Source organism: Bidens hawaiensis, unplaced genomic scaffold (assembly GCF_021521415.1).
Source record: "Bidens hawaiensis isolate Kalapana, Puna unplaced genomic scaffold, B.hawaiensis_p1.1 tig00006636_1, whole genome shotgun sequence".
In the NCBI taxonomy this organism is placed as follows: Eukaryota; Viridiplantae; Streptophyta; class Magnoliopsida; order Asterales; family Asteraceae; genus Bidens; species Bidens hawaiensis.
Window position 1 is genome coordinate 113,090 of NW_027491450.1, and position 26,265 is coordinate 139,354.

Here is a 26,265-nt window from a genome sequence, read left to right on the forward strand (position 1 = left end):
TCAACATATCAAGGACATACTTCCGTTGAGAGAGAAGTATTCCTTGTGGAGAGCGAGATACCTCTATGTCGAGGAAGTACCGTAGCCGACCTAAGTCGCTAACCTGAAACTGAGTCTGAAGGAACTGTTTGAGTTCAGTGATCCCAGTAGTATCGTCACCTGTGATTATGATGTCATCCACATAAACAACTACAATAATCCTTTTCCCTTTGTGGTGTCTAAAAAAAACAGAGTGATCGTATGCACTACGAGTCATCCCGAACTGTCCCATAACACTCGAGAATCGACCAAACCATGCCCTGGGAGACTGTTTAAGACCATAGAGAGAATGACGTAGTCTGCAAACTTTCGAGGCCTCCTCCTCAACAATAAACCCGGGTGGCTGCTCCATATACACCTCCTCCTCAAGAACACCATTAAGGAAGGCGTTCTTGACATCAAGCTGGTGGAGCGGCCAATGATTAATGGCAGCAAGAGCAATGCAAATACGGACAGATGGCATTTAAGCAACCGGCGAGAAAGTTTCATCATAATCAATGCCATATGCCTGAGAATAACCCTTGGCGACCAATCGCGCCTTTAAAAGATGTAAAGAGCCATCCGGGTGCAGTTCGACCGTGAATACCCAACGACAACCAACAACATGCTTCCCTACAGGAAGCGTTTCAAGATCCCATGTATGATTGGATCTAAGAGCCCTAATTTCCTCCTCCATAGCCCGCCTCCATCCTGGATGGGCAAGAGCTGTCATCACATTCCTGGGAATCGGGTAGGAATCAAGGGTAGTAGTGTAGGCATGAGATTCAGGAGACAGATGAGAATAGGCAACATAATCATGAATCGGGTAACGGGTGCAACATCGAGGCTCTTTGCGAAAGGCAATAGGTATATCAGGAAAAAGGGGCACCTGGAGGATCGTATGGTGTAGTGGAGGTAGGAGTAGGTTCGGGAGTGGGTGGGGGGAGGTTGGTCTCAGAAGCGGGAGGTGGAACTGAGGACAAATCATGGTCCGGTTGGGAATCAGGAGGCTGTGACGAGTGATTACGACGTTGACGACTATATGGGAAGGGTAGAGGTGGAGTGTCTGTCGGTGGACCTGTAGGAGCAGGATCAGAAGTAGTTAATACTGGGGAATCTGGTACACTGGGCATGGGAAAGGTGGGGATGAAGATAGAGGTGGGTAGATCAAGGTCGGGGAAAGGGTCAGACACAGAAGTGGTAGGCTCGAGAAAGTAGGGACATGACTCATGAAAGGTGACATCGGCACTAGTAAAGTATCGGTGAAGAGATGGGCTATAGCACTGATACCCCTTTTGAACTCGGGAGTAACCAAGAAAGACACAACGGATAGCTCGGGGGTCAAGTTTAGTGACCTTCGGACGATGATCATGAACATAAGGCACACAACCAAAAACTTTAGGTGCTAGAGGAAATGGAGTGCCTGTAGGAAAAAGGATAGAAAATGGTGTTTTACCATGAAAAACGGGTGTGGGCATGCGATTTATTAGATATGTAGCAGTGAGAACGGCATCCCCCCAGAAGCGATGTGGAACATGAGATTGAAACATGAGTGTGCGAGCAACATCCAACAGGTGACGATTTTGCGTTCAGAGACACCATTTTGTTGGGATGTATATGGACACGAGGATTCATGAACAATCCCATGGGTGTTTAAGTATGATGTGAAGTAGGTGGAAAAATATTCTTTTGCATTATCAGATCGTAGAGTTTTAATTGTTGTGTTAAATTGGTTTTGAACATAAGCATTAAATTCACGAAAGGTGGAAAATACCTCACTACGAGATTTCAATAAATAAACCCAAGTAGCACGAGAATAATCATCAATAAAGGTAACAAAATATTCAAAACCCAATGTAGATTTAGTAGGGCAAGGGCCCCATACATCAGAATGCAAAAGTTCAAAACAACCACTGACTCGACTAGACACTCTAGGGGGATAGGGACGCCTGGTGTGTTTACCAAGCTGACATGACTCAAAATGAAAATTAAAAGACGAAAGTGGTAAATCTGGTCTCATTTGCCTCATAACCGCTGTAGAGGGATGACCTAACCGGCAGTGGTCCTCTTTGACTTTTGAAACGCAAGTGTTTGCTGTAGGACATGGCGGGAAGGTTAAGCGGTAGAGGCCTCCTGATTCAAAACCTGTGCCAATCAGCTGGTTCGTCCCCAACTCCTGAAAGATACAATGAGTAGGATAAAACTTAGCAAAGGACGAATAGAAGAGAGGTTTAGGTTTGTTTAGTAAGTTGGCTCACGGAACAAAGGCTATCGGGAAATTTAGGAACAAACAAAATAGAAGAGAGGTTTAGGTTTGACGAATTGGTGACGGATCCAATGCCAAGGACGGGGCAAGCAGATCCATCAGCAAGTCGAACTGGCCGGTGGGAAACTTTGTGTAGGCTAGAAAGGATATCGGGGTTCCCAGTCATGTGATGAGTAGCACCTGAATCAATAACCCAAGATGAAGTGAGACTAGGAAATGTACCTGAATTGGCCGTATTTGCGTGTGGAGCGGGGGCGGGTGTCTGAGAATTTAGAAGATGCTGCAGTTGACAATAGTCTTCTTCACTAAACGTGTAGGCCGGAGTAGCGACCGGATCTGAAGCCTCACCGGTGGCAGCCATGCGAGCTTTGGGACGAGGAGGTGGCTGGCTTCCTGGGGGACGATTTGGGCAATCCCATTTAGTGTGACCAGGTTCCTTGCAATAGTGACAGACAAGACCATTACCTCGTCCAATACCCTTTTTGTGGGTCGTAAGAGAGCCTCGACCAACACCTTTACCAGTAGAGGTATACATAGCTGATGTGTCTGTAGGATTTGCATCGTGACCATACATCTCCCGTAACATATGATTAGTTGATTCAACAGAGGATGTAGCCGAAGGGTTACTCAACAGTAAGGGCCGAGCGCTCGAATACTTGGGTGATAAATCGGAAATGAAGGTCATGACATCCATCTTGGTGTTTCGCTCCTCCTGGACCTGTAAATCAGTAGTGGGTGGATATGCAGCACGAAGTTCATCCCGGAGTTTAGAAAATCGTGTAAAGTAATCGGTGAATGTAGAATCGCCTTGTTCGGCTCTACCATAGGCCTGGATCACAGAATATGCATGAGATAGAGACTCTTGAGCCGAAAAGGATGAAGAAAGGTGATCTCACATCTTCTTCACAGTAGAAAAGTTTTGGGCAATAGTGAGAATTTGTGGTTCCATGGCATTCCATAGTGCCATTTGTATTCCACTGTTATCGATACGCCACTCTTGGGTAATCGGATCTGGAGGTAGCTTAGTGAGATGGTCGTCTTTATCCACACTAGTAATGCCTTTTTGGACAAAGAGACTCCACGAACTCCAATTTTTGGAGTCAAGCTTAATGGGAATGCATAGAACAGCAGAGTAGTTGATGATTCCTGGAGCAATCTTAGTTTCTGAAGTTTTGTTGGCCATAGAAGCTGAAGATTTGAACACCGAGCAAGAACGAATACACGAGCTGGGGCAGAAAAATAAAAGTGTCCGAATCGGAAAACTATCACCACAGGGAGGGTCGGAGGTGAAAAACAAGACGTCTGGAAAAAGTCCGGTGGCCGGAAAAGTGGCCACGCGCCGTCACTCGCCGGCGCGTAGGTGGTAGTAGTGACGGCGCGTAGGTGGTAGTGGCAGAGCGGCGGTGGCGCGTGGGGGCGCGTGCGGCAGGGGTTCGGCGGCGGCTTTTCAGGAAGAATAAATCGGGGGTTTCCGGTGACGGTGAAAAAGGATTTTGTGGTGGCGGCTAGGGTTTGTGCAACGAGACCGGAACTCGTTTTCTTTCAGATCTGGATTCTGATCAGGTGGCGGCTAGGGTTTGGATCGAGAGCCGTAGCTCTGATACCATGTAAAAGAGAGGATGTTTATTTAGTGAATGAATAATACAATGGTGAACACTCCTATATATACAAGGAATAAAACCTAATGACATCCAATAATAGGCCCATGGGCTTTGTCTAACTATCTAACTACATACGGGCTAAAACCCGATATGAACTAACTAACATGTATTAAACAAATGAAATATGTGTTTGGAGATACAAGCATCAAGCATGTATTACAGAACAAAATAATGCGTAAAATCGTTTTCATGTTTCATAAGGGCAATCGATCTTAGTGGCATGTCTCAAGGTCGTCATTGTGAAACATCACCAAAATTTTACCCATTGTGATCCATACAAAATGCGGCACCCGAAGTAAAAAATACATTTTTTAAAGAAATTATAGGTTATATATGTGGGGGAATATCTCACAGAATAGTAACCAACTTTCAAAAGTGTTCTAGTTATAGGTCACTCATGCAATTTTTCTTCAAATCGGGTCACTAAATCTTCAAATCTAGCCTTATCGGATTTTTTTTGCGTCTAGAAAGCAGTGGAAGAGAACATGTGGGGGACGGGATTTGCAATATGTGTAGTTATATTTAAAAAAAACGCTAATTGTATTAAAAATAAAAAATAAAGTCCACGTTACCACTCCACATCAACATCAAAAAACAGATAAAAAGATTTCCTCATTGAAACAAAAACAAAACATGATAAAAAAACTTTTAAACTTGGTTACTTTTTTAACAACTTATATCAACCAATCAAATCCGTTACTATTTTTATATATAATTTAAGAACTCTAAGAACACTTATAAACTCTTATATCAGTCTCATTTTGACCGCCTTCTTCATAGTTCATGTGTTCATCCGCTGCAAAAATTGTTTGTTTATCGATGATCATAATACTTATAATTTGTGTTTTTTCTGCAGATTTGGCAACATTGCTTGTGATCCTAAGAAGTCTTTTAGTATCGTCTGCGAAATTGACTCTGAAATATTGTCGCCAGAAACAACATATGCATGTTACCTAGTCTATGAACTACCAAGAAACATCCCTGAGGAGGATTTATCAGATTATGAGTCTCCTCTGAAAGTGATGCGAACTAGTACAAGATGGGAAGGGTTTGGTCATTGCGGGTTTATATATTTACTTAATCCTCAAACTCCAGTTATTAGAACAAAGGCTGACCAAAACTCCCACAACCCTTTGAATAGACCGAAAGTGCAAAGCATTCCGCAACAAAGGAACGATGGTTGGATGGAAGTTCAAGTATGTAAATTTCAAATTGGTACTGCCTTCGGAGAGAATTTGATGCGTATGGGCTTGAAATTTATCACTGATTCGCCAGTGAAAGGGCTTAGTGTGCAAGGCTTGAGGTTTAGACCTTGTAGGGCTAATCTTGACGGGTTCGTTTTATCGGATTAGGTTAACGGGTCATCAACAGTTAGCTTATTTTGACATGTTTGTTTTATGTTTTTGATTGTAGTGGGTCAAAGGCATTGGGTTGCTTTCTGGCCTTCCATTTTGCAGTATGTATGTATGGTATTGGCTTAGTTGGTAGATTTCAATTTTTTTCTTATATGGCATGCCAATAATTATTTGTTGATGTACTAAGTCTGTTATTGTGGGTTCCTTCTTCTTCTTCTTCTTCTTCTTCTTCTTCTTCTTCTTCTTCTTTTTTTTTTTTTGTAGTTACATTCTGAAACTTGATTTTTTTTCAGTAATTATATTGATTCACTTTTTTCCTTCATGTGTCACTTGTTGAATACACCATAAATTTACCTAGCAGACAGGGTACAATATCTCAATATGTATCTAATTAAACATTAAATTTAATTTGTTTTGTTGTTACTCCCTAAAGCTCTTAGTTGCAACAAGCTGTTGAGGAGGGGTTTTTCTTTCTCTCTGTTCCAGTTTATATTAGAAAAAATTAGATAGTGAATGTTTTATATTAGAAAAAATTAGATAGTGAATGTTAAGCCAATCATGCTATCATATTGACATCAATGTCGGACGTAATTTCCAATTTAATGGGCCCGTCATGCGTAGGTGACCGGATTGGACCTATTGGGCCCGTGGGATTCATATTAATATGTAATGGGTTTATAGGGTTGCAATTAGAGTTTTATTATATTTGATAATGTTTTAACTAGCAAGTTATGTTAGTCTAAATAAATCGAGTAATGTTAGACATTATAGATTGTGAATATGATGTAACCGAGTTAGGGTTCATCAAGAGTCAAACCAGTTAGGGTTTGAGAGTTATAATTAATTTTTTAAGTTATATTTTCTAATTAATAAACGAGAGTTACTCGTTTAATTCGTGCTTGATTATCGATCCAGAACTTGAATCAATGCATTTACATTTTACGAAAAAGTTTATTTAATTTATAGGCAAACCTGACAAAAAGATAGTGAATCTAAAGCCAATTTCTATTTTTTAAGTACTAAACCTTTAAACTAATTGCATTTAAAAGATGATAATAAAGAATAAATTGAGTGTGGAAAGAGAAATATGTAAATGTCTTTTAAAGTGTGTGTAATAGGGCGATAAATCCTCATGTTTTGGGCGATGATGGGCTACAATACCGCCTCCCTGGGCTACAAATGGGTAATTTGTGGGTTGGAGGGGGGGACAAATACATGTCTGCTTGTGTGTGTGTGATACATACATACATATGTACGTATGTATGTATGATGTGATGAGGCAATATTGGGCTACAAATCAATTTACCCTAAAATGAAAATTGCCCCCTTGCTGACGTGGTAACATGCGAAGGGAAGTTGTTTGGTAACAGTTTGATTTCTAGCAGTAAAAGCTTTGTGGTCAAATTTTGAAAGTCTGAAACCCTTATGGATAAAGTTGAAAGCTTAAAAGTTTAGTGGTCAAAGTTGAAAGGATAAAAGATTTATGGCAAGAGTTTTAAGACTAAAAGTATTGTGACAGTTAAAAGGCTATAACCTTCATTACTAAAGTTAAGGGGCCAAAAAGTAAAGGTATAAGTTGAAAAAGCAAATGTTTCATTTTCAAAGTTTAAAGGTAAAAATTGAATATGTAAGCGTTTGATGGCTAATTTTTAAAGAACCAAGTTAAAATGTAGTAGATAAAAGTTTGTGCCCAAACTTCAAAAAACTAAAGTTTAAATGTCACAATTTGTGACAAAAATTTAACAATTCAAGCTTCACCGCTTGCCTTTTAATATATATATAAATAATAAAAATTATCAGCGAAGACGGATTTGGAACAAGTGGTTGGTTTTGTTTGGCGCAAACAAAGCTCGTCGCCGACGAAGACGGATTTGGTTCAAAACATGTCTTTGCCGATGAGTTTTGTATGGCTATTATGGGAATGTACAAAAAAATGGGCTATTTCGAGAATCCCTGTCCTAAAATGATTTATTTTAGGAACTTTTCTCTAAAAACAAACTTAACTCGTCATATATGTTAGAATTGGACTGGGGCGTTCACGAGCTAAGCCGTGGCAAATTTGAGCTCAAGCCCAGCTTAGTTTTACACTGGTTGGCTCGGCTTGATTTGTCTTAGTTTTTTTTTTTTTAATAATAAATCTTAAACAAATACAAATAAGTCCATAAAGAGTTCAACAGATTACAAAACGAGTTAAAAGCAATTCATAATCGTATTCAGATTACACAATAATATCATGAGCATCCGTACCAACCCGCAACAGCAATAATGCAGGGGTTTTGAGAAATAAGAACTGATTTGTTTTTAACATCTTGTTTATATTTGGAATTGGGATCTAAGATGTTGAAGGGATACATCCCTCTTATTTTTAACATTTTCAAAAATATATATAATATGTATACAAAGATAAAATATATTAAAGTATAATAATTCGAGCTGAACCAAGCTAGTTTGGCTCGTTACGAACCGAGCTAAGCTTGCTTTCTAACCTAATGTTTAATAAAATGCTCACATATATATCTATGTGATGTTTTAACATGCATACCAGGTGTTTGATAAAATGTCTGAACCAAAATATATACTTATTTTGGCCAGTCAGCTGCAAAGCGATAATAAAACAGTAATAAAAGAGATATGTGCTGTACAGTTCTATCTAGTTGTAGCTCTATATGAATACGTTGAATGTATGCTTGCATGCAGCACGCAAGCTCACCGATGAATTACATTTTTTTTTGAACGGCCAATTTGGATCACTGACTGGCCACGGACCCATCTGATCGTCGTCTCCGATGAATTAGATGGGTAATGGGTTAATCATTAATGTAGAAATGCATATGCTGTTTGCTTCATTGCTTTTTGTTAGATTCGTTCGTGTGGCTGACATTAATTTTAGGTTTGCGTCGAACCGGGTTTGACTTGTGAGCCTGTTAACCGGCTAACTGACCTGTTTTGAGTAGGGTTTGACTCGTAAAACTGTGGTCTGTTGGTCTACGGTTTACCAATGATTTGCAGGAGGAAACTTATGAACAGGACCGCACATCTTCATTGGTTTAATTTTATTTCGGCCAGTTTATCAGCTGTTGACACTGGTAATCCCGCCCAAAAGTTTTCTTTAAATCTTCTTTTATTTCTAGCAAGAACACATTAATGACTTCAATTCTTGTGTCCTCACAGGAAAAAGATACATGGGTCGTTCAGTTGATTCATCTCTAACCCGTTAATAATAAAACTAGCATTGACAGATTGTCGTTAGCTAGCAACTTAGCTTGTGTAGTTGACGAGTCTTCTCAAATTGCTGAACGGAAACCAAGAAGGTGTGCTGTCTCCGGCTTTAATGAATATATATCTTGACCTCTTTGACCGCGAGATTCTTAATTTGTCAATGAAGTATGAGGTTCTTGATACACCTGATGAAAGTCCATGTGACGTGTCAAAGCTCCGTAGCTGGTTTAGGAGACAGATGGGTGCACTGTTGTTGGTTAATGGATGAAATTCTTATCATAGTTAAGGGCTCCAAAGAAGTGAGTCTGGCTTTAAAGTCAGAAATTGAAACCTACATACAGGGATCACTTTATTTGAATGTTGACAGTAGCATAAATATTTTGCAATGTAACGATCCTCAGGGAGTAAAATTTACCGGCAATAGTATTAAGAGGACTGTAAAAGAGAGTCCTGCGGTTAGAACGGTTCAAAAGTTAAAGGAAAAGGTTGAGTTATTTGCATTGCAGAAGGAAGAGGCGTGGGACAAAGGGATGGTCAGAACCGGGAAGAAAGTCTTGGGTAATGGATTCAAGAAAGTCAAAGAGTCTGAAATCAATCATCTTGCTGACTGTACCTCGGTTTTGAGCCACGTGTCACGCTTCCGTAAACCGGGTATGGAAACCGATCATTGGTATAAATTCTTACTAAAACTTTGGATGCAAGGCCTAAATCTCAAAAGACATGACACCAAAGAATATATTTTATCCAAGTTAATAACCGAAAAGGCACTACTCGAAGACTTAAAAGACTCGTTTTACGCATTTCAAAAATCAAGTAAAAAAGTATGTCACTTCCGAGACAAAGTCAATGGTCAACCTTTTACCTGAATCTACCATTTCTTCCGAGTCGGGTTACATTACCGAGTCCCCGTTAAAGGCGATAAGAATGTGTTTACATCGCTATGGGATAGTGAATCGGGAAGGGTACCCGCGTGTTTGTCACACACTCGTTTTACCAGATCATGATAATATTATTGATTGGTATAACGGTATTGTAACACGATGGGTTAAATGGTATCATTTATGTGATAATTTTGGTGAAATAAAGATTATTATTAATGAATAAGTTAGGAAATTTGAATCAGAGATTGAGAGGAAGTTTGAATCAGATTTGAGCAAAATCTCATAAACAGAAGATTCTGTTAACGTGATTCTGGAATCTTGGGATCTTTTTTATGATGAGGGGTTGTTGTATAGAGTTAAGCATAGTGGTTTGTGCTTGTTATCTTTGGCGAGAGTTGTGAGAGAATCTAGACCGTGCACTTGCTTTGTAACTGGGTGTCAGGAGGCTGCACCATGTATTTACACAGCGCATGTTGTGCAAAGGCAAAAGTTTCCGGTTGGGAAAATGAAGTGAACTAATAAAACTAAACAATCAACACGAGAGATCTATGGAGTAATCGGTTCATAATTCATTAACTGATAAGAAATTGGTTACAAGAAAGAGATGGGAAAACAGAATCCTATTACAAGAGAAGGAGATGAGAGAATAGACTTTCTTCTACAAATTCATTCATACCTATGCTATTCTTCGTTTACTCCTTATATCATCGCTCTTTACCAGGTTGGGCCTATTTGTTTAACTCTTAACTTGGGCCTGGATCAGACTTGAATCGGGCTGGATCATAAATTCATAACAGAAAACGGGGTTTTCGAGCTTTGTTCATCCGAGTTTGCATAGGAGGCGGGTCGGGTTGTGTAAACAACATTTAAAGGATTTGTTTGTTGGGCATACATCTCTTCAATCTATTTGTTTTGATGACTGGAAATGAATATTACGTTACGGTTCGTTTTAGCAAGTTTATTCTGTTTGGTCGAGTTGTCTAAATGAGTGGGAAAGTTAAATATTTAAAATTTGTAGTCTATGTATTGTATACCGTTGGGTTGACTTGAAAGACCTTTGTCTGTGACGAAAGATATAATCAAGGGGGAACAGAAGCAACCTTCAGGGGATCGCAGATTCTCGTATCAGACACGAACCGTGAGGTAAAATTTACATTTTCTCTCTCAAAAGTGTTTATAGAAATTGATTCTTTAATCCGGTCTGAGCAGTCAGTAAACCTGTTAGGCGTCTGATTAGATGTCTGAATATCCAGTCCAGTTACTAACTATTGCATAATTGTTCATCAGTTCATCTCTATATTGAAAAGCCAAAAACACATCAATATAATATGTAAATTACATCGAAACAGAAGGCAAGCGGGCAACAAGCTGCGCCGCTACCCCTTTTTGAATTCTTTTTCAAGTGTGGATTTATAAAGTTTTCCGTTATTCCTTTAGCCTTCTTCTCGCATAAAGGATGCGTATCTTCTTGAGCCTTTCTTTTCTGGTGGGTGGGTGATAGTATCTGCACATGAGATTCCTTGGAATACTGATAAAATTTGGCTGTCTTACCACTTGTAAATTTATTAGGCTATAATAGCTGGAATTAAACATTTTTAATGAAATCATATATTGTTAATCTTGCGTTCGTGTAATACATATTAAAACAAAAATTAGCTAGTTTAGTGGTTTCAGTTACAACTAAATGTTGGTAATTTTAGTGTTATTGGTTTAACTTGTTGATTGAGGAAATAACGTTAGAGATTAATAGAGTTAGGTGACGCAGGAGTGCAGGCCTGTTTAACTTGGGCTTTGTTATTGGGTGTTATACTTGAGTTTAAGTAATTATTTTACTTGGGCTCAAGTGTAATGTTAAGCGGGCTTTTAATTAATTTGTTTGGGATCATAGGGAATTGGTTATGGGATGATATGGTCGATGTTTTTTATTCCCTGGAATATCTCTGTCGATGAAATATATACAAAAACAAGAATACAGCTACTAGTTCTCTGGTTCTTCATCCACATACAGAACAATGAAAACTCAATTCCATCTACAGAAATCTCTTATCCGATAAATCATTGTGCATAACCCACAAGTACGGTTATTTAAAAGTTCTCAAACGATACAAAGATTAATCCATGCCACTGATTATTAATGAAGAATGAAATCAATATCACAGGTTTGAATATTTGATCGAATTCATCATCTAGGTACGCAAAGTTTACAACACTAAATACTGCTACTTGTAACTTATATTAAGGCTCTGCTTCCCATTGAAATAGTATAATCAAGCATATCTTTTGTGTGTATTGAATTCATTCTTAATCATCATCCACTTTCGAGACCTGTGAATTTTTCATGCCGTTTTGTTGGTTATTTTTAAGACCATTTAAGTATATTAGCATCTCCATCTGCGATTGCTTTGAAATTTTGATTTGATTTTCTCATTATATATTATCCTACCGAGCAACAATATTAATGGAGACTTTCTTGAAGGAGTTTCAACAACTTAAAATCCAACTTAAAGAGATCAAATCAGCCACCAACAATTTTGATGACAGCAAAGTTATCGGAACTGGTGGTTTTGGGAAGGTGTATGTAGGAGAACTTTGTCACTTTAAGGGGAGAAGCATGGTTGCTTTTAAGCGGCTAGACCGTAAATTTGGGCAAGGTGACCCGGAGTTCTGGAAGGAGATCATGATGCTATCACTTTAAGGGGAGACCTACAATGTCTCTTGTTGTGGAAAAGCTCAAGGCTGCTCTTGAATTTCAGGAGACTTATGAATGGATGAAATATCCATTGGATTATGAAAAGATAGTTAAGACTGCAGTACATCCTCTAAACTACAAATCAGAAGAGGAACTTAAGTCATGTCTCTCCAAAGGGATTCTCCTTAACGGGGGCAAAACGGTAATTAGCTATGTCTCTAGCACCTACTTCAAATGCAAATCATTTGGTGAATGGTATAGATGCTTTATCTTCCTATTGTATCATCATATATATTCAACTAAAGTTCATATGATGAGGAAATTGTTGCCCAGATCGTATACGAATTAATTAATTTAGGATGAACAGTATATGATTAGTTGATTATATATTTGAATTAGATGAGTATGCATATGAATCTTTGCACTTCAAATTCTACTCTGAAATATTATTCATTGAACAGTGGTTTTCATTAAATAAGAATGGTGAGCATTGTGAAATGATATCTGCCGCAAACTGTGTCATTCCCTTTGATAGAAATGAGGTCCATTTGGGTTCAAGGTACTTGTCTTCCTCTTTTCTTTCTAGGTTTTCAAACTATATCCTAAGCATATTGTAATGTACCAATATTAATTCTTCCTCTTGCAGATTCCTCCCGAACAACTGCTATATAACACGTCATGGGAAGTTCAAAGCGCATGTCAGAACTCAATTCTTGTCACCACAAATCACATACACAGTAAATCTTGTGCTCAAATATACCAGGATTGGTTATGCTGAACCGTGTTATTTACGCATCAGATACAGATTGGAAGGGGAGACGAAACCTTCGGTTTCATGCCTCGCAGATGTGAGAGAAGATGGATGGTTGATGGCTGAATTGTATCAGTTTGAAAGCCAAGGGAGACATTTTGATCTTGAAATTTCGTTTGAGGGCATTATGGATTATTCTCGTCACTATGTAATAGAAGGCATTAAGTTTCAGCCCATTGAGAAAGTAAGCTAACAAATGTATCGTCGTACTACTACTATTATTCTCATCGTACTACTATTGTTATTAAATTTTAAAAATTTCCTTGGATCATAAGATTAAGGTGGAACATGAAGCGTTAGAGGATGATGAAATTGATATGCAAACTATATCAGAATCAGATGACACATACTGGGAGAACAAATTGCCAAACTATTATGATGACATAATAAAATGGTTAGAAGGTAGTATTAAATGGACAACCAAGAAGGAACTCTACTATATTCTTTGCAAAGGGTTTCAATTGAATAATGATCAGGTGGGTGTATATTTGATATAAATCAATTATGGGATTCTTATATCCTTTCTTAATCATTCTTTATTCTTGAACAAAGTTTATTTACTTATTTCTTTTTTTTTTTTTTTGGGATTACAGTGGTTTTTTATTGCTAAAAATGGGAAGAGGTGTCTTATGGTACCAGCACATTTAGCACTTCTAAAGAACCAGTGGAACTGGTATCAGACAAATGGAAGGTTGTTTTTCTTCTCCCAGCAGTGTGTTTTCTTGCAGACATGGGTATGCTTTGGATATACATTGACTTGCAAACAAACCAAACGTTTAATGCACCGCTCGACAGGAAGTTCACTTATTTATGGAACTTTTATCATTTGGGGTTTCCAAATATTGAGTAAAATCTTTCTCATGTTTCACAGGGCAATTGATCTCAAACGGCATGTCTCAAGAGGTCGCCATTGTGAAACATGACCAAAACTTTACCCCTTGTGATGCATGCAAAAGAATCTGTTTTAATAAATTTTAGCACCTAATAATAATAATAATAGTAATAGTGATAATAATAGTAATAATAATAATAATAATAATAATAATAATAATAATAATAAATCAAAGTGTATATACATATATGAGGTTCATTTCAGAAGTCCCAAATTTAAGAACTCTTTTCAACTAATCAAATTAGTTTATTATTTTTAAATATATAATTTAAGAACTTTTAAAACTCTTGTATCAATCTCACTTTGACCGGCTTCTTCATGTGTTAATCTGCTGTTAAAATTGTTTGTTTATCCAATATCGATGTTCTAAATTCTTACATATTACCTGTGATGTGTTTTTTCCTGCAGATTTGACGAAATTGCTTGTGATCCTAAGAAATCTTTTAGTATCGTCTGCATAATTTACTCTGGATTATTGTCGCCTGAAACAACATATGCATGCTACCTGGTCTACAAACTACCAAGAAACATATCTGAGGAGGGTTTATCCGATTACCAGTCTCCTCTGAAAGTGATACAAACTAGTACAACCTGGGAAGGGTTTGGTCATTGTCAGTTTATCTATTTACTTAATCCTCAAACTCCAGTTATTAGAACAAAGGCTGGCCAAATCTCCCACAACCCTTTGAATAGACCCAAACTGAAAAGCATTCCACAAAAACGGAACGATGGTTGGATGGAAGTTCACGTATGCAAAATTCAAACTGGTACTACCTTCATAGAGAAATCGATCCGTATTGGCTTGGACTCTATCATTGACAGGTCACCGGAAGATCTCAGTGTGCAAGGCATAGAGTTTAGACCCGAGTAAATTCTCGATTTTATGTGTGTGTGTATGATAAGCTAATAGTTATACTAAGTCTGTTATTGTGGCATATTTTTGTGATAATCATATTCTGAACTTCATTTCTTCATATATCTCACTATTTGGAATACACCATGAATTTACCTATCAGACAGTAAACAATATGTATCTAAACAAAAAGTTTAATTTATTTAGTTATTCAGCCCATGAGGATCTTAGTGGTAACAAGTGTAGAGGAGGGTTCTTTTTTTCTTTCTTTTTTGGCCTCTAATCTTCTGTATAGTTGCATATTGATCCAAAAAAAAAAAAAGATAAAAAAAATAGTATTTAATTGAATAGAAGAAACAAATGTAGTGACTTTTAATGTAAATATAAAGATGGGGATGGGCTCACAAACAATGAAAGCATTTATACACAAGTCTATAAACAAAACCTATTTTTAGGCTGAGAGTTGTGTTATAGCGTTGGGGGCACCACCACTCATAAGTCATAGCACCACCCCCTCCGCCTCTTCTAGCGTTAACTCATTATAACATCCGCCCTTACCCCCCCCCCAACACCCCGTTAACCCATCCGGTGTGTGTTTAATGCCCCCACCTCTTGCTGATTCGGACCAGCTAACTTGCACACTCATTTGCTATACGCTATGTGAGGTATGGGTTGGACTATGTGAGCGGGGGCATTTTGTGACCCGCATGTGCCGCCTTCACAAAGGGAGTTTGCGCATTTTAACTAACTAGAGTCAGTGCCGGCTTGAGGGTGGTGCAACCCGGACAATCGGTCGGGGCACTTACTTTCCGGGGGCATAAAATTTTATATATATATTACTTTTTTTTGTAGAATATAAATAAATCTTATTCTCCTTGTTATATATTGGGCCCAATCTTGTGTTCCCATAATCCATTTGTGGTATTGGGTCCAAACTAATTAAAATAAATAAATAAATAAATAAATAAATAAGAAGTTTTTCGGTCACGGTGGCATCCAAATAAAGAAGTTTTTCAAAATTGAAGTTATTAAAATCTTATTTACGATCCACAATGTCTAAGAAAGACATAATGGATTGGCGATGATAGCTATCAAGAGCGAAATCTTAGATAATATAAACCGCGAAGAGGTGATCAAACAATTTGCTGTTAAGAATGCTAGGAGAGCTTCACGAATCATCGGTTAGCTGTTAGCTATTATTGTATTTGAGTTTATTTCTATATTTTTGCTATTTTTATTGTTATAACGTTAATGCCTGTTAAAAAATTATCTTATATATTTCGTTACTCGTTAGGGCCTACGGGCCTTTTTTTGTATGTTCGGCCTAGGTATTTGAATTCTCAAAGACGGCCCTGACTAGAGTGTTGTGGTAGGATGATATGCGGTGGAATGAATTATTTTCATAATAATTAAATAAACGAAATGGTGAGGTGAACAATAAAATTGAGCTAATGCCCGTTAGAGAATCGGTGGTGGAAGGGGCAGTGTCGCATGACGCCGGTGTTGTAAAAATCACTACTCGATTGTCGGGTGGTGGGGTGACCGGGATCAATTGGATCGGACTTTAATCTATAAGTTTCAGTTTTATACACACACACACACATATTTTTACATGTAATTTATATATACAGAAACACATTTTGGTCGGAAATTAGCTAGAATATCGCTCAAAACCAATGATTTTTCCTGGAATCTCACCGGAACCCGCTGATTTTGGCCGGAATCTAGTTAGAAACTACCGATTTTGACTAGAACCTCATCAGAAAAAACCATTAATCATGATTTTGGCCGGATTTGACCATTGACTGATAAATTTCCTGATTAGTCTAAAATTAATCAGTAAAGTGAGGACTAGCGATTAATTGGAATTAATCGACGTCTAGTCGAGATTTTTACAACGCTGCATCATGACACTAAAGCATGCTGACATGGACATTTTCGGCCCCCCAAACAAACAACCACAAAGTCACAAACTATAAAATCATGTATGTATGCCATCACTTGTGAAAAACATAAACAACATACAACCTTACAACTTCTATTATTCATTTATTCCCATCACTGACCAACCACAATACAGTAACCTTTGAACACAAAAAACAAATTAACAAGATCTACAGATTTATCCCATTTATGGGAGACTTACAACTTACAAGACCACCCAACAACAAAATCTTACTTCAGTTACAATTACAAACCACTTATACCCATTGATGGAGCCCTGCTTTTAACAGACTTATTCCTTCTAGACTTCCTAAATGGTGTCAAATACAACCTCAACAAACCACTATCAAGATCACTAGTTGAATACCTAGTACTCCTGTTCCTTAAACTCACCAAACCATGGTTGTTTCTAACAACATTCACACTCCTGTTTTCTTGAATGTCTTCAACATTCTTTTTGTCACCATTTTTATCACCAACTTTGTGCTTATGACCCCATAGCTTACACACCTTTTTCCACCTACTTGTCGAATTTGCCGCCATTGCTTTACCACTCGAATCGGGTGTGTTAGAAACCGATTCGATATTATCATTTGTCATAGAATTCAAATGCCAATCCTTCAACTCCTTTTCAGTAATAACCAACTTTGTACCTTGAAAAATAACGTCATTCGCAGGTGAAACAAGCGCATTTGACACCGATTTCACATCATCACCACCTAATCCTAACGTTTTCGTACTCGAACTCGAACTGCTTCCAACATTCGATGTAAAACAATCCGAAACCGACGGGCCCGAACCATCTTCGCTTATCGAATGCATCTGCTGCTTCTCCACTACAGTTGCCGCCCGATTAACCGAAGCCATCGCCATATTATCCACAGCCGAAAGCAGCGGTGGTAGACGCGGAATTGTCCTCGCAACCATGTACCCGTCCCACGACGCTCGGTGCTCATCGAACGAAATCCGTGGATCTTCAACCAATAACCGATGCCCATCGATCGAAAACCGAGGCTCGGTATCACAAGATCTTCTACCTAATTTGTAATCTTCAACCTCCCTAGTTTGCGAAAAACGACCTAACTTTGACGGGTCAACGTCGGTTTCGCCACTGATGCACCTGTTTTGCTTCTTTTCTTTCTGCTTTTGCCGCCATTTTCGCAATTTTCGACTGAAAACGGAAGCTGTGTTCCAGAAATTCATCTTTTTATTATTATCCAATTCCATTTCGAGTATCTCCTTCATCGTCCTCAGATCCCCTAATTCAAATTCATCATCATCCGAAACCCTAATTTCAACTTCTCCGGCGTAATTTGAAATCCTAATTTCATCTTCTCCGGCGTAATTTGAAACCCTAATATCATCTCCGGCGTCATCTGAAACCCTAATTTCACCCCTAATTGCCACTCCGGCGTAATGTGAAACCCTAATTTCACCCCTAATTGCATCGCCGGCGAAATTTGAAACCCTAATTTCACCTCTAATTCCATCTCCGGCGTCATCCAAAACCCTAATTTCATCTTCTCCGGCGTCATCCAAACCCCTAATTTCATCTCCGGCGTAATCCGAAACCCTAGTCTTCTTGGTATCATCGACAATAAACAGATCGGATAAAGAATTACGCGCCCTAACATCACACGACATTCTCCGGCAACCGGAATCCAAATCGTCCAACGCCTCGCATTTTCCGGCAGATTTTCCGGCAGAAACAGACTTACTCCTGCGAAACTCCGGCACCGGTACCGGAGCCTCTAAACCCGCCAGTCGGTCTCGTAAACACAATGCGCAGAATCCGGTGACAGATTCACCGGGGTGGCGGTGACAGTTGGAAACACGGCGCCGGCGAGAAGGGTTTCTGGGTTTGGTACGGATATGCATTATTATTATTATTATTATTATTATTATTATTATTATTGACAGAAGCTAAGCTAGGTATGGTGGATAACAGAAGAATGAATCACTATTATTATTATTACTACTATTATTTGTAATGTGTACTAAAAGTGGGTCTGAGTGTTTATCAGAGAAACCCTTGATAAACCCCACACTCCATGGAAGGAAGACTTTTGTGTTGGTGATGATGTGGTTTAATAATGTTGGGTTAAGTTTTCAAATGTGTACCTTCAACTTTGGAAAAATATTAACTCATTACATTGATAAAAAGTATGGGTGACTGTGAAAACGCGGATATATCTTTGTATTGTCGTTAGATATTCGGTTTGGTATCATCTTTCGTGAGTCGTATGTTACCGTAAAGATCTCATGTGGTCTGAGTCTTTTGAAAAAGTAAAAAAGTGTTTTACATTCATGAACCATTTTTACTATTATAAAATTTTTAAATCAATTAGCGTTCGGTGTGACTAATCCACTTTTGTCATTTTCCGAAATCATAATCAATGATTATGGCCATAAATTTCATTGAGACCAGGCAAAACCGGACAATTCACATCTCTAAATCCTAATCTTGTGTCCAAATTTTGTGATTTGGGTCATTTGTCTCGACAAGTTGACAAAACCGTGCCAAAAAAGATATGTGACATAAACATTATTCCTTTTTAGTTACTTTTCATGTATATCTGCACATCAACATGTGTAACGAATATCTATATTTATAAGCTTAGCATCGTAAAAGCAAAAGCAAAAGCAAATGTAACGTTTTAACCTTTTATAAAATGTTAGGTGTTTAATGCTTCAAATGGGAAAGTAATGTGGAGAAAAGTGAAAATTGGTTTTACTCTCTAGTTGTGGCTTGTGTGAGTGATGCCACTGACCGCGGGCAGGGGGACAGGATGCACGTGCACTCTGCCCAACTATAGGATACTGTGCGTAAATGCTGCCCGTAATACAATGCCTCGTGTAACCTCATTTATCGGGAACTTTGGATGCTCCTATGTACAACTAAAGGTATCTTTTGCAAACAAACCGTTAAATAGTAAATACAAACATCAAATAACAAATAACATTATTATGTACTCAAAAGTCATCCTATTATTTTACCTTTTATCTCAAACTAAGTGACAAAACTTTGTCACTCTGCAACACCATCTCAAAATGAATTCGGTTGTTATGTGCGATAATAAATTTGAAAACATTTGAAAACGCAAGCGTACATAATAGCAATGGCACTCGTATAGTTTACGATAAAAAGCCATATTTAAATCGTGAGGTGTAGATGGAAGTTGACGCAAATTCGGTTGATTTCGGATAATTGGAACTTAACCAAATAATAACTTGGCCAGAGCCCAATTACAACAATTTAACATAAAAAATATAAAAATAAAATAAAACTCGCCTGTGGTGGTTGTGAATTGATGCAAATTTTGTCGGTATTAGATTGTAACACCAAAACGTACATTCATTACCGCCTAAATACAGCAAATTAACATATTTAAAACAAAATGGGAAAAGCATTTACGGTATGTATGGTCCGGGTAATCGAGCTAAGTATTATTTAAAAGTTATAACCATACATGTCTCATACGCGTGAAAACTTATTAAATTAATTTCATACCCGAATACTTGTCTCGACACTTATTCAAATGTTTTCGGTTTCCAATTTATCTGTAAAATTCGGGCCGAACACTTGTCTCGACACTTGTTCAAATGTTCTCGGTTTCCAATTTATCTGTAAAATTCGGGCCAAACTCTTGTCTTGACACTTGTTCAAATGTTTTCGGTTTCTAATTTATCTGTAAAATTCGGGGAGTGGAGTAAAGAGGACGGGCGGATGCATATGAGCCACTCGTCGGGTTTGGAGGACAGCTGGAACGGGCTCATGGATATAATCTTATAATCATTGCACATTACCTCTTCATTTGGATAACCTGTCTTCTAAGTTCTAACTATGCATCTAACTCATGGTTAGAAAACTCATCATAATTTACCATATCAACATAGACTACCTTACCATACACATACCTCCTGGATGGATAGACAACTCATGAACGTTTTTAAGCATGTTTGTATTGTTTGAGGGAAAATTAATATTTTTACAAAGTTAGTGAATGTGTGGTTCTTTGGGGTGACATAGTCTTTTGTGTTTGTAAGTGTTTAGCCCTTTGGGGTGACATAGTCTTTTGTGATTCTTCATCCATATAACCATATCCACGAAATTTTAGTTAAAACTCATGTCTATTCTTAAAAGATTTTAATCTTTATAAAAAACCTCCAACGTCTTTTTTATATTTAGTCAAATAATACTTCTTTGCTCATTTTTATTAGTTTTTTCTTCTTTTCCACTTATAAGTACTAAAAGATATGAATACATATGAAAGCTCTTAACTTTACTAAAAAGTTAATTAAACCCTTTTTTGGGTTGGATAATTCCTAAGACCCCAGAAGTTAGAATCGAATATAGAGTTGTTCACCCCACATAGCAATCAGCAGTCCAGGCTTGCCGTATCCGCCCCACTTAGCAATCAGCAGCCTAGGCTTGCCAGATCTGGCGCCAAGTATTATGGTGTAAATATCATCAAGTTTGGTTAGGAATTTACACATGTATCATAGGAAAAACTGAAGGGGCTCGGCAATTAACATCCGGAGACCAACATATTCTGGCTTCTCTCTCTCTCAGAAATTTAAATCATTCGTGGATTTGTACGTGTCATCTTGCGCATGAGTCATGTTAACATTTTCTGTATCATTCCACTTTTATTGGATGCCCCCAAAGAAACTTCTCGCTCATCATATTTCCTTTTTTAGATTGTCAACAATTATAGATCGAATTAAAGTGTTTAACCACTAATGAAGTATTCATTGTCCCCATTTCAAATCAAATCAATAGGTTCATTAGTTCATGCGTCCCATTCCGGGATGCCATTTTCACATTCAACACTTTGCTTTTCATTTCAATTTACTAATTTCAATTATATAAGCCCGCACTTCAATCAAGTGTTTTACTTTCGAAAAAGAAGTTATTGGGCCCGGCCCATAAGTACAAACTAGAAAAGGCCATGAACCCATGATTTTGTAAAAGCTTCAACACCTTCTAGGCTTCTTCTATAGTTCATCAATCATAAAAAGAGTGGGCCACGTGTGTAATTAATTACCCCCATGGGCCCATTTAATTAGAAAAAAAATAGGGGAAAAAATCCCAAAAAACCTGAAAATAGGAGTTTTTTCAATACTTCAAATACCTGGTTTTAGAATAATCGATTCCATGCCCGACCCAAATATGATGTATAGGGTATGGGTTTTCACAAAATACCCAGACCCGAACCTGATCTGGGTATTGCCATTGCCAATACCCGGTCATACCCGAAACTAGAGGTGTACACAGAAACCGGTTAACCGGTTTCTAACCGAAATGCTAACCGGTTAGTAAGCGGTCCAATCCTAACCGGTTACTAACCGATCCTAACCGCCGGTTAGTAACCGGTTAACCGATTTTATTATTATTTTATTTAAACCAGGTTTTTAACCGGTTATTACCCGACCGGTTAACCGATTTTTTTTAAGTAATTTATCAAAACTGGTTAGTACCCGACCCAATTAACCGGTCTAACCGGTTATTTCCCGTCAAAAAACCGGTTAAAAAATTAACCGGTTATAGATTAACTGGTTAACTGATTTGTGCACCTCTACCCAAAACTAGGTACTAGAAAAAACCAATTTTGCCAGCTCTACTTAAACCAACTAATCAAGTGCGTTTCTAACAGGAATTACTTTTTCAAAGAAAGAAAAAAGTGATTGGGCCCATTAAGTAGAAAAGGCCCTGAACCATGATTTTAGCAAGGTTTAAAGAGTGGGTCACGTGACCCATGGGTCAATTTAATTATGCCACCTAATTCATCAATCCCCATTGTCCTCTCCAACACATCTCTCACTTTCAACATCCAAAATCAAAGATCAAACACTGGATTATTTTGAAGCTTAATATTTAATATTAATAATATTTAATAACACATAACAGATTCAATACAATATGATGAACAATAAGGTCTCCAACTTCTCAGATCTGATCCACCGTGTCACATCCTCCTGCTTACTCCACCCTATCGGCTCCGGCCGTCACTACGTCAGCAACATCCATTCCGACGACTCCGATTCCGACTACGAAGACCTCAACCACTCCGACGACGGTGTTACGGTGAACCAGATGAACTCACTGTCACTCCTAGTCCTCCGGTGCCAGTAAAGCCAGAACGAGATAACGAGACGGTGACGTTAATGACCGAGGTGTTCGAAACGGTGTCGTGTTTGAAGAAGGCGTACGTTAGCTTACAGCAGGCGCATTGCCCTTGGGATCCTGATAAGATGAGGTCGTCTGATGTTACGGTTGTTAATGAGCTGAAGAAGCTTGCGGTGTTGCGAGAGAGGTTTCGGAGGAGTGTGTTGCGAGGTGGTGGTGTGACGGAGGTGGTTGGTAAGAGGATGGTGGCCGGAGTTGAGTTCAGGGAGGTGGTGGCGCCGTATGAGGCGGCGATGGAGAAGATGACGGTGGAGATGAAGAGGAAAGAGGCGGAGATTGAGAATTTGAAGGAGAAGCTGAATGCGGTTAGTGTCAGTGGTGGTGGTGGAAGTGGTGGCCGGAAAAGTAGGTCTCATTCTTCTTCTCATCAGTCAAAGAAGAAAGTCAACTATGCTAGTCAAATGCAAGGTAAAGTTAACTTTTTAGTTTTAGAAAATTAATGTTAACTGTGGTTTTAGGGCGGAGAAACAAGGAGTTTCTAATAAAATATTTGAAGTGGTTGAGTATCCGTGGTTTTGGAAACTAACCATTTCAGTTCCTGTCATTGCTTAACTTTCAGGGTAAAACTTTTATTTTACTGAAACCACAGGGACTCAAATTGTCTGTTTCTGAAACCCCAGGGACTTAAATTGTTCGTTTCTGAAACCACAAAGACTCAACCAGTTCACAAATTTTTCGAGGACTCGTTATCTCTCCGCCCTAAAACCACATGGACACAAACAGTAATTCTCTCTTTTAGTTTTTTTATTTTTACAACTATGTAGTGATGGATGTACTGTACAAGTACTTATGAGCATACTATGTTTTTGGTTTTGGTACTTGTACCATGCAGCTTTTAGTTTTCACTTTTATCACTACTAGAATAAAATATTAGGCATACAAAAAATAAAAATATGGTTTCTCGGGTATGTTCAAGTCAAATTAAGTTACTTGAGCCAGGTAAATACGTCAGCCAGGTTAATACATCATAGTCTCATAGTCTGATCAATGAGATGTCGGGGTGTTTGGGATTCCTTATTTTTATCTCCTTGTTACTTAAAACTTATGATAAATCACACAAGTCCTTGTGACTTATGACTTCTCTAAATTATAAATTATAAGGAGGTAAAAATAAGGAATCCTAAACACCTCCTAAATATAAGAAAAAAAAATATCTTATGCAGTGGAATTTTAGTCTATGTGAAAAACCGAAAACCAAAGTATATTCGTAACCAAAATAAAACGAACTGAATTGTGAATTCAACTCGGTTTCTGACTATATCCAAATTGTGAATTCGGTTTTTGGTTCAGTTTTTAGTTTCGGGAATCATGCATTCATGCCTATTCGGATAAATCGTATGATAACTGTTTTGATCTGATAAATCAAACCGAATAAATCAGTTTAATGTTCGGTTCGGGACACATTTCTATTTCAAGTTGGTTTGGTTTTCGGTTAGGGCAAAAGAAACATTCAAAACCAAGTAAAATGAATAAACTGATATCAAAACCACACCATTTGTCAATTATGCATGTTGTATGCACTTGTTAACACACCGTGGGGGTGGTGTTTGAATATAACAACCCGTAAAAGTATTAAAAACTCGAATTTATGCGTTTTTGATTGTACTTTATCTGCAGTTTCCCCGATGCCATTGCCATCTCCGGAGCTTTTCAAATCCTGCGTAAACTCCGTCAAAGAAGGATCAAAATCATTCACATCACTACTCCTCTCACTCATGAAATCAGCACATTGGGACATTGCAGCCACCATGAGATCAATCGAAGCCTCCACAACCACCGCCACAAATACTCCGAACACCATAACCGACTCCATCGTCGGCCCAAACCACGCCAAATACGCTCTCGAATCATACGTAAACCGCAAAATCTTCCAAGGATTCGACCACGAGACGTTCTACATGGACGGCAGCCTCTCGTCCTTACTAAACCCTAACCAATTCCGATCCGAATGCTTCACGCAGTACCGCGACATGAAGTCAATGGACCCGATCGAGCTGCTTGGTATCCTGCCGACGTGTCAGTTCGGTAACTTCTGCTCGAAGAAGTACTTATCCATCGTCCATCCGACGATGGAGGAGTCATTATTCGGTGATCTAGAACAACGGCGTCAGGTTTTAGCGGGAAATCATCCACGAACGAGATTCTACGGCGAGTTTTTGACCGCGGCGAAGGCGGTGTGGCTGCTGCATCTGCTGGCGTTTTTGATGGATCCGCAGCCGGTTCATTTTGAAGGAAGTAGAGGTGCTGAGTTTGATCACCGGTTTATGGAGAGTGTGGTGAGGTTTCCCGGAGGTAGGGTGGCTGCCGGACATGTGGTTAGGTTTCCAGTGAGTCCGGGGTTTAGGGTTTTAGATGGATATGTTGTGAAAGCCAGGGTGTATGTTGTACCTAGGGGTGAATTGTAGGGGTGGAGAGTGTAATATTTTGTTGTAATTTAGGTGTGATTGGTAATGGAGGATAAGGGTGTTTGGTTGGGTATGATTCATGAAAGGAACTAGACGAGTGTGTAGTTTTAATGTAGGTGTACGTACAAGAGATAAATAACTTATGATTTTGTTTCGGGTTGAGGCATGAGGTTTTCTTAGTTGTGGGTTTCTTTCTGGGTGAGTGGGTAGGCTGGGTCACCAAGTTTTATTCTTTGGGTGGAAAGGTGATGTCAAGGTGATGAGAAACGGGTCACAACTGGACCCACCCGACCCGAGCCTGCTAAACCGGGTTAATGATAGGAGTTAGAACCGGGAACCGAACCATATAAGCATTAGCAGGTCGGGTAAAAATAAAGTATGAAGCGTTGGGCCGGCCACGTTTATGGGCCAAAAGCCCAGAATTGTTTCATTTTCTAAACTGTGAAGTGTGAACTGGACTTTCTACTTGTTGATGTTAGATGGGCTTTCATTAGGCTGTGAATTGGGCTTCTCAATGTTACACATGTTACATGAACATTCTATATTAGGCATACGTACATACATTCTATATACATCTCTAATTTACATAAACACATCAAAAATTGAATTTCAAAAACCATACTATCTAATTAGAAAAAATAAAAAAAACACAAAAAATGAAAATGAAAATAAAAATTCAAGCCATAAATTCAAATCATAAAATCCAAAGAATAAATTAATTAAAACGAACGACTATGCCTAAAACGTGTAAATAAATTGAAAACGGTTAGTTGTGCAAAGACACAATATCTTTCCGCTCATGCTTAAATCATACTCAACAGTGACATTTGAGGAGCATATTAGATTTAAGATTGGTGTATTTTGAAAACAAGATTATATCGTAATTATATGTATTGGTGGTTTAACTACTTAAACATCCTTATCATGTTTTAATAAAAAGGGTTTCACGGGTGATGCATGATAATCGTTAGGTTAGGACCGAATTGAAATGTGACCTGTTAGAGAGAGTATAATGGCAAACGGTGAACCAACCCTTTGTATGTACACAATTTAATTGCATGGGTTTGCAGGTAGGACCTTG

General features: G+C 38.4%; 2 protein-coding genes, 1 non-coding gene and 2 pseudogenes across 4 annotated transcripts in view; 3 read left to right on the forward strand and 2 right to left on the reverse strand.

The window, feature by feature from the left end:
- The window catches only part of LOC143633282 (uncharacterized), a 50,445-nt gene extending 35,778 nt beyond the window's left edge, over nt 1-14,667 (forward strand). The window contains exon 6 of the mRNA XM_077101613.1: nt 14,201-14,667. Within this exon, the coding sequence (XP_076957728.1) occupies nt 14,201-14,663 (463 nt within the window). The 3' untranslated portion in view covers nt 14,664-14,667. The remainder of the gene's footprint in view (nt 1-14,200) is intronic.
- LOC143633270 (nuclear intron maturase 4, mitochondrial-like) lies at nt 8,096-10,370 on the forward strand (annotated as a pseudogene).
- Nucleotides 14,668-16,671: 2,004 nt separating the features above from the next.
- On the reverse strand, nt 16,672-18,506 carry LOC143633261 (protein OCTOPUS-like). Its single transcript, XM_077101600.1, has 3 exons — nt 18,131-18,506; nt 18,036-18,069; nt 16,672-17,985 (listed from the first exon to the last, which is right to left on the reverse strand). Exons 1-3 carry the CDS (start codon nt 18,465-18,467, stop codon nt 16,836-16,838), a joined length of 1,521 nt encoding a protein of 506 aa, XP_076957715.1. The 5' UTR covers nt 18,468-18,506; the 3' UTR covers nt 16,672-16,835.
- A 2,654-nt stretch (nt 18,507-21,160) lies between these two features.
- LOC143633284 (U6 spliceosomal RNA) lies at nt 21,161-21,262 on the reverse strand. The gene has a single exon (XR_013153650.1). It is a non-coding gene; the product is annotated as a U6 spliceosomal RNA (small nuclear RNA).
- A 1,238-nt stretch (nt 21,263-22,500) lies between these two features.
- LOC143633262 (protein GRAVITROPIC IN THE LIGHT 1-like) lies at nt 22,501-25,184 on the forward strand (annotated as a pseudogene). Its single transcript, XR_013153646.1, has 2 exons — nt 22,501-23,187; nt 24,397-25,184. The product of XR_013153646.1 is annotated as a protein GRAVITROPIC IN THE LIGHT 1-like (transcript).
- Nucleotides 25,185-26,265: the final 1,081 nt, after the last annotated feature.